The 9,003-nt window shown below is 50.7% G+C and overlaps 1 protein-coding gene across 1 annotated transcript in view; it reads right to left on the minus strand.

Annotated features, from left to right (window-relative positions):
- LOC101627169 (chromosome unknown open reading frame, human C14orf132) overlaps positions 1 to 364 on the minus strand; it is a 45,642-nt gene extending 45,278 nt beyond the window's left edge. The window contains exon 1 of the mRNA XM_012724561.1: positions 185 to 364. Coding sequence (XP_012580015.1) covers positions 185 to 211 — 27 coding nt within the window. The 5' untranslated portion in view covers positions 212 to 364. The remainder of the gene's footprint in view (positions 1 to 184) is intronic.
- Positions 365 to 9,003: the final 8,639 nt, after the last annotated feature.

A 9,003-nucleotide genomic window follows, 5' to 3' on the forward strand; every position in this document is an offset into this window, starting at 1 on the left:
CCCCGGAGGCGCGCACCAGGTGGGAAGCCCGCGCCGGACAAAGGACTGGGGGGCTGGGTGCCCGAGAGCGCACCGCCTGGCCGGAGCCCTCCCCCAGCCCGGCCCGGCAGGCGAGACCGCGGCCGCGAACCTCTCCAAACTTGGCGGCCCTGGGCTCACCACCAAGACAGAGACGCCCCGTTACCTGCGCGGCCATAAAGGACAAATCCATGGTGATGCTGCTTCGGGGCGCTCGGTCCTCGCTGCTGCTGCTGCTGCGGGCCCAGCGCGCGCGCCACGGGCTGGGATCCCTCGAGTCGGGAGCAGGCGCGGCGTGGGTGGCGGCGCCGACCTCACCAGCCCGAGCTTAGAGGCGCGACGAGAACCCGCCAGGCGCCCCCAGCTGGCCGCGCTCCGGCCTCAGCCGCCAGGGGCCCAGTGAGGGGCGGGGCGGGGTGGGCGCGGGGCGGGGCCCGGGGGAAACTGGGCGCCCCGCCACGTGACCACGTGACCACTCCCAACCCCGGGGGCGGGGCGGGCAGAACCCCTGAGAGCTGGCCGGGCATCTTTGCGTGGGCGTGCCAGCGAGGCGAGGGCCCAGGTGACGCAGTGGTCCGTGGGCGGAACCTCCCTGGACCGAGAGTTTGGGGTGATGGGCCTCCTGGGTGCTGTGGATCCCGGCCTTGCAAGGTGGAGAGCAGCCCTGTCCTGGGACTGGCACAACTGCTCCCAGGCCGAGGACTAGAGTGACCCCGCTTTCCTCACCAAGTCATGTCCAGAGTCTGGTCCGCTCAGGACTTTGCGTGCCGGAGTTGAAATCCTAGCTCTGCTCTGTTTGTGACTTGGATGAGTGCACACCTTTTGGAGCCTAAGTTTCCTCATTTGAAAAACCAAGGGAATGGAACCTGGAGCTTAAATGAGACCATGCATCAGGCGGGGTGTCGCTAACAAAGGCGAACCGCACAGGGCTAATAGCAGACTGGGCTGTGAAAGGTGCCTCCTCAGTTACGCAGCCTGCGGCTTGCCACCCTGTGCTTTATGCGCTTGTTAGAATCTTCCCTGTATGTCAAACAAGTATGCAAAAACATTTTTATTTTATATGTCAACCGTTTTTGCAGGTCTCTTGGTAGAGGGTTAGAAAGCAATTTCATTTTTTCACATTGACCATCAATGATCCCAGCTCCTGCGTTCACCAACCCACTGTTTCTCACGACACTGCAACACCGACTTCCGGTTCCCTCTCGGTGTGCATTTGGTTTGGGGTCATTTATTGATTGCGTTGCTTGTTCCTTTATTCCCACACTAAGGCTACTCGGACTTAGTTATGGGATGGTTAATTTTATGTGCAGCTGGGCTGGGCGTAGGACGCTCAGAAAGCAGGTCACGGCTGGGTTTGCTGTGAGGGTCTCTCTGGAAGAGGTGTGCGTTTGAACTGAGACATGCAGTAAGGCAGATGGCCCTTCCCAACGTGCTTGGGTGACGCTGAATCTCCCCTGAGGACCCGATAGAACAGGAGGGTGAGAGGAGGTAGAATGCTTCTCGCCTGACAGAGCTACTTCAAATTTTGTGAACTCTGATGATCAATGTTCTGTCTATGGATTGTGCCTTTGGTGTCACATGTAAACCCTCAAACTGTGGGTCCTGGAGGTTTTCTTCTAAAATATTTACAGCCTTTGTTTCACTTTCAGGTCCATGAGCCATATTGAGTACATTTGCCTTTCAGGGATGAGACTTGCTCACAGGTGAGGACCAGTGAAAAGACTGTTTCCTGAGCTGCATTTTACATCTGTCTCAAAAATCACTGGTGAAGCCTCTCACGGCCCATGAGCCTCTGGCCTGTACCACAAATAAATAAATCTTTAAAAAAAAAAATCAGCCCATCATGCTTGTGGGTGTCTTTGCGGGTCTTCGTTTTTCTCCAGTGACCTGTGTCAGTCTCTTTGCTGATATCACAGTCGTGGTTATTGTAGTTACAGGATAAATCTTGAACTTGGGTAGACTTGTTCCTCCTACTTTTCTATTTCAAAAGTGTTTTAGTGTTGTTTTTGCCTTGAATACTTTTCAAAATAATCTCCACTGCATAAAAAAATAACCTGCTGGAATGGAGTTATGTTAAGTTCATGTATCAAATTGGAGGGGAAATCACTTCCTTTTGAGTCTCTCAATCCATGAACACAATATACCTCTCCTTTTATTTCTATCTTCATTATTTTTTTTAATTATTGTCGTGTCATTTTCAGCATATAAGCCCTGGATGGGTTTTGTTAAATTTACATGAAAGTATTTTTTTCCTAGTGATTGTAAATAGTACTGTATTTTTTTGTCTTAGTGGTTTATAGATTATATAGGTATGTCATTGGTCTTGTTTCTGGAACTAATTCTTGGACATTTTTTATTTTTGTAAGTTCCTTGGGATTTTTTATGTACACAATGATATCTGAAAATAAGCGGTCCTTTTTAAATCCTTCTTGACCTGTTTGCATCTTATTTCCTTGCCTTGCTTTGTACTGAGCAGACCCTCTCGTGCTAGTTTCAGTGATGGATGGGAGGTGACATCAATGTTCTCACTTGCTCCTTACGAGGCCTGGGGGAGGGTGGGCAAGGAGGAAAACACAGAGTGAAGAGACACACTGGAGGTGATGTAGTTGGAAAAGGGAACTCAGCTCCTTCTCCCCCGCAGCGCCTCCTGCAACAGCCCCCTCCTCTAGAAGGTGCTCTGCAGACACCTGGCTTTCCCAGGAAACCCAGGCCTCACCCAGGACCCCACTCAAGACAACGAGAAGCCAGACAGGCAGTGAGCTGGGAACGGCGGTCAGCTTGCTTTGTTTTTATTTTTAAAACTTAGACCTCCTCGGAGAAAAAGGAACTCTCCTGCACTGCTGGTGGGAATGCAAACTAGTACAACCACTATGGAAAACTGTTTGGAGGTTCCTCAAACTGCTAAACATGGAGCTTCCCTACGACCCAGCAATCCCACTCCTAGGTATCTACTCAAAAGACACAAAAAAACACTGATTGAAAAAGATACCTGTACCCCCATGTTTATTGCTGCTTTATTTACAATTGGAAAAACATGGAAGCAGCCCAAATGCCCAAAAGTAGATGACTGGATTAAAAAGATGTGGTACATGTATACAAAGGAATATTACTCAGCAACCAAAAAACAGAAACACTTGTCTTTTGCAGCAAGTTGGATGGAGCTGGAAAAGATCATGCTTAGTGAGATAAGCCAGAAAGAGAAAGAAAAATACCGGATGGTTTCACTCATAGCAGGAGTATAATAGACCAGGCGAGAAAATAACAAGAATAATGAACAACCATATACCAGAGACATTTTGTGGGGGTGGAGTGGGGAATGGGATCAAAAATGGGGGGGGGGGGGGGAAATGCACGGGACTATGGTGATGGCACACGGGTGATTTGGTGATGGGAAACCCGCGGGGATTACAATTGAGATGGGAAAAAAATGTACAAAATGATGTAAAAGTAAACTTTTGTAAAATAAACAAACAAAAAAAAAACTTAGACCTCCTCGAGGGACACCGTGTAGTCAATGCCTACTCAAGCAGCGACAGTGTCTCCTCTCAGGCCCTGCCCCATCTTCCGTGAAAGAAAGGGAGGCACCTCTGATTGTCTGCGCGGTGACTTCTGCTGGGGTTTGGCCTCTCCAATTTAAAGTGCCCAGCGCTGAGCTACGACTCCACCTTCCACCTGCCCCTTAGGCGGACATAAGGCGCTGCCATCTGGCATGTAGCTCAGGGCCCCGAGATACCGGCGTGGGGGTGAAAGCAAGTTCAGATCCAGCAGCGGACCCAGCTATCCAGTCACAAAACCCGTCACAGATGATCGCTAGGCAAAGACCAGAGGTGGGGGCCTGCAGAAGTGTAGTTCCTGCAAAGAAACACCAGTCCTTACAGGTGAACCCACACAGGTCTCCAAAGCGAGATTTCACCGTAAATAGATGGAGTTCCACAAAGGGACGAATCCTCCCAAGAACACTGCATGAAGATACGCTTTCCCCTGGCAAACGCAGTTCTGGTCCGAGGTGGCCGCCTCTGTCTCTGCAGCGTCTCTTCCTCGGAAACCCAGGACCCCACTCACTGAACCCCAACATCAACCCCTGTCTGGTGCGCAGCAGGGGTGCAGTCCAGGGCGGTGGGGAGGGGGTATGTGTGCCACCTTCATGGCGATGGGACCTGCTCACGTTCCATCCATTTTCACACTTGTTCTGCAAGAACAAGAACAGGATTAGAGAGCGAGAGGGAGGTTAGTCCCTCGCTCAGCCGTGAAAACGCCAGCACCCAGCAGATGCCCAGCTTCCATGAAGTGCTCGGGGAATGATTCTGGAATGAACAGACTAATGAGCTAATAAGTGCTTATGGTGAAACAAGCCAGGGGATGAAATTAAGTCGCGGGAGGCGAAACACCTTCCTTTGTTTCCGCTGATGTCCTGCCTGCCTCCCTTTCCTGCACACACACTCAGGCTTGCCTTTCTTTCTATCATCCAGCCACTCATCTAGCATTTATTTATTTTTTGAAAGGAGTGTTTCCATGTATTTATATATTTTGAAAGTTAGGAACATACTATGGAAAGCCACAAAAATTCCTAACTCGTTTGGGTATTTTTAAACTTTTTTCTTCTCTTTCTCCCTCATTCTCTCTCTTCTGTCTTTTCTATTTTCTCTCCCCCGACCTCACACTGATACTGGTGTTGAAAAGGAGTGAATACATGAATGTTAGCTCCAAGAAACTCACCCACAGCTGCCCTGGTTTCCGTAATGGCACAGAGCTGAGGAAAAAAAGGGAATCGAGGGCCAAATTCTTGGACTTCCTCAAGTCCCAGGAGCTTGGAGATCCACACATTTCTTGGCACCATTTCTCCTCCAGGGGCTGGGGACCCTCCCCCAGGCATTCATTCACCCAGGGACAGTGACTGAGCTCCCACCTAGAGCAGGCGCTGTGCTGTGCCCGGCCAGGTGGTGAAAACACCCCCCCTTGGCTGGCTGTCCTCCAGGGGTGAGGAATGAGCCCTGACCAGGTCACCCCCAGAATTAATACAGCTCAGGCCTGTGCTCTCCCATACGGTAGCCACAGGGCTCCGGAGGCTGAGAGCCCTACAAATACGGGAGGGGGACCTGAGACTTCGGAGACCTAACATAAAAAATGCTGACTATTAATACTGATCACAATAATATTGAGCACAATAATACTGATATTATTTTGGATATATTGGGGTAAGTGACATAGAGGAAATCTCTTTCATCTGTATCTTTTTCCCTTTTTGTTTTTCATATGGTTCCTAGCACATTCGAAGCTGCCTGTGTGCCTCACGTTCTATTTCTGTGCAAGAGCGTTCGCAGAGAGTTCAGAGCCTGGAGCGGCGCTGTGATGGTGGGACGGGGCTGGGGGCAGGTTCTACTTGGGGAGGGGCCTGCAGGCCAGGCTCTGTGGCCTCTAGTAAGGCTACTTTGGGCAGGTGGTCAGAGGGGGAATGAGCAGCTCCAGCCAGGGGAAATTTTAGCCAGAAAAGTTCCCATTTCTGAAGGAGGCAAAGCAGAGGGGACAGTTCAAATCCGGCCACGCCCATTTCACTCTCTGGGGTCAGAGCAGCCCCGCTGGCTGGCCTCACAGGCCCAGACCTGGGGCCTTGATGGGAGCTGGGGTGGAGCCCCAGGCTTGGGAGTCCCGTGTCCCTCTCTGGAATCCGCCCGTCTGCCAGCACCTCACACACAGACAGGAAAATGCCCGCTACCCCCAGCCCCCCAGAGAAATCCTCCACACCGGCCACACTCGCTCTCTTCAAAGGCGACTTCCAGAGCTCCGGGCATTGTCCTCAGCGGGTAACTGCCATTTTGCTTCCGTCGTGGGCACCTCGGAGCCTGATGGGCTGATTTTAATTAAAGCGCTGACTGCAGTGGGGGCGGTGGCGGGGGCCCTGTGGGTCTGCTGGGGAGAGCGCGGGCTGTGACGCAGAGGATGGGGGGGCCCTGCTTTGTCCCCCCGCCCCTCCACCGCCCCCGGCCACGTGGCTCAATGAGGGGGCAGCGACCCTGCGTCGTGGGTCATTCGATCATCGGGCTGCTCCTGTTTCCTGCATGTCAGTTTCCCAAGACTCCGGTGCCCGCCTCGGTCATTCCCCAGAGCAGCCCTGCCAGGGTGGGTGTCTGCAAGCTGGAGTCCTCGGTGGGCTCCCGAGAGTCACCAGGAGCAAGCAGTAGGCAGGACTTGACCTCAGCGTCTGGCCAGACGATCTGCCCATGGTCACTCGCTGCAGCAAGACGTGTCCCGGGAAGGCCTTCCAGGTTCCGAGTCGCCACCGTTGTCCAAGAGATGTGTCGGGAAGAGCTAGTTTATCATTCCACATGATCCACTGCATGTGCTCTAGAAGCTACGGTCAGCACTGAGATCATAGCTTGGGACCTGGAACCGGACGTGCCTTTCGGGGCTCTCAGTCTCCAGGTGGAGGAAGGGCCAGTGTTTGTACGTGGTCCAGTCGTGTTGTGTTACGTGGAAGTATTTCTGACGGCGTGGGAAGACTGAGGTCTGCGGACATTGGGTATCAAAGGGGAGGTGTATTGAATAGTTAGCTCTCCTCATCTGTGCCTTTTCTGCTCACAGCACCCCGTTTTCCCTGCATGAACAGACCTCCAAACTGTCTCAGAGAATGGTTACCCCACACTGGCAACTCCCTCACCTCCCGCTCCTCAGCTTCGGGGCTACTCCAGGACCCAAAGCTGGATGGCCGGAGATTACCCCCACCACACAGGGACAGACCTACCGTCCCAAAAAGTTAAGCCAGTACCTGCAACAATTAGGGGAGAAAAGCGGCTTCCTGATCCTTAGGACTGTGAAGCGGGCCAAGGGGGAGACTGGAGCTGCCGCAGCGTCCATGCGGACAACAGAGGTGATCAGAGTAGAAAGGTGGGTGAGGAGGAAAGCATGACCCCGCCCCCCCCCCTCCCCGGAGTGCTGGAACTCCTGTGACCCTGTAAATCTCCTTTGCTAAGCCAGTCTGAACTGAATTTGCCATTTGCAGCTGAAAGGGTCCGATGTATAAGGACCCAGGCGCCAGTGTGCGGACTTGGGTGCTGCTTTCCAGCATTCCCCCTCCAACTACTTGTAAATGACTGGAAGCTCCCCACCACATCTGCCGTCTTCCCCCAACTGTGAGAACCCAACAGAACTGTGGACCTACTTAGCTACTGAGGTGTGGAAATCTTTGTTGTTTGACTAAATTGAACTCCCCCTACATAATGGGTGTGTATGGGTGGAGAGCATTATCTTTAGACTTACCGAATAGGTAAGTTTTGCTGTGATTTCAAGCGCCAGCTACAAGAATGGTATAAAAAACTCCCCCCTTAGCTTTCTCCCAGATTCGCCAGTTATTAATATTTTGTTGTGTTTGCTTTATCATTCTCTCTACACATTTCCAAATTCTAAATTATTTGAGAGTAAGATTTCAGACATGTCAATTGAATAGTTACTGTGTATTTTTAACAATAATAATATTCATCTTGTAGTTTTAATTATAAACATCAATTCATTTAAGATGGAGATAATATTATTATTTAATCTCTAGCACTTCCTCAGATCTCACTAATTGTCTCATTTGGGGACAATTTTATGGACAAAATGTCATTCAGGTCAATTCTATTCTAAGCCAGGATCCAATTTGGAGGTTAAATGCGGCATCAAAGTTTCATTGCTTTCCAGTGTCCTTTAGAACGAGCCACACGTTTATCTTTCTTTTTTTTTTTTTTTTGGCATTGGTAATTTTTATTTTGTACAATGTTTGTTAGTTGCCATCTTGACTTATTCGCGCTGCTATTATAAAATAGCATAGACTGGGGGACTTACAAACAAACAAATACCTATTTCCTACACTTCTGGAGCCTGGAAACCCAAGATCAAGGTCTTAGTAGAATCGCTCTGGTGACGACCCACTTTCTGGCTCAGAGAATGCTAACTCCTTGCTACCATGGGTAGCAGGAACACAAGCTTGGTCTCTCTTCTTATGAGGACACTCATCCTACTGTGAGCCCCCGTCCCCAGCATCTCGAACCCTAACCACCTCCCAAAGACTCCATCTTGTTTAGGGCTTCAATACATGAATGAGGGAAGCTCGATTTAGTCCAAAGCAGCTGAATCAATCTAATACTCAGCCTTTCTCCGAGTTGACAGCTGGTGTGTGTCTGTGTCCTTTTTCATATGTTCATCTTTTTTTTTGAGCACTACTTTCGAGACAGGGTTTGCTGCTCTTTACCCAGCCTGGGACAGACATGCACAAGGGAGCTTGGTTGTCTTCATCAGCTAATGTTTAGAAATGAAGATGCAGCCATCACTGGAGGCTGGAACCTAGACGGAGAGGACCTCTGAGACTCCGATGAGCTCCTCTGGAAGCTCGGAGACCTTGGAGAGGCTTTTGGCTTCTCGTCTGTAAAATGCAGATAGCTCCCATCGGTTCGACCATTTTGTTTGTGGCTCTGGTGTGCATTGTTCAGAGAAGCCCAGCGAAGCAGACGCAGCTGAGAGAATGTTTGGGAAATTAGCTGAGCCAGTGTCTGGCTTCTTTGGCTGCTGAGGGCTCTTCCTGAGAGTGAAAAGGACTTACCCCTCTCTCTCCCCAGCGGGGTGGGCAGCTTTGAGTTCCCAGCTGAGATTCTCTTGCCTCTGAGTATATAATTGTTTTCCACATCTTGATTCAGCTAGTTCTTCTTTCAGAGAGAAAGTTGTTTGTTCTGAGCTGTGGAGGGACCCAGATCTTGAAGAGGGCACGTTGGGAGGCTCCTGGAATAGACACCCATGGGCCTCTGGCCCTACAAGCAGCCTCCATGGGCAGGACAGTGGACACAGTCACCACAAAGGAAGAGCCAGATCCCCCCATCCCCGATTTCTCAGTCTGAGGAATCCTTGGGGTTTCAGGTACAAATGAAAAGAATTGGAGAAATGAAAAGATTTGGAGAAATAGACTTCATGGCACTTTTAAAAGATTTATTTATTGGCCCTCCCTGGTGGTGCAGCAGG

The sequence above is a fragment of the Condylura cristata genome, unplaced genomic scaffold (genome assembly GCF_000260355.1).
Source record: "Condylura cristata isolate star-nosed mole 26May11 unplaced genomic scaffold, ConCri1.0 scaffold00013, whole genome shotgun sequence".
Lineage (NCBI taxonomy): Eukaryota > Metazoa > Chordata > Mammalia > Eulipotyphla > Talpidae > Condylura > Condylura cristata.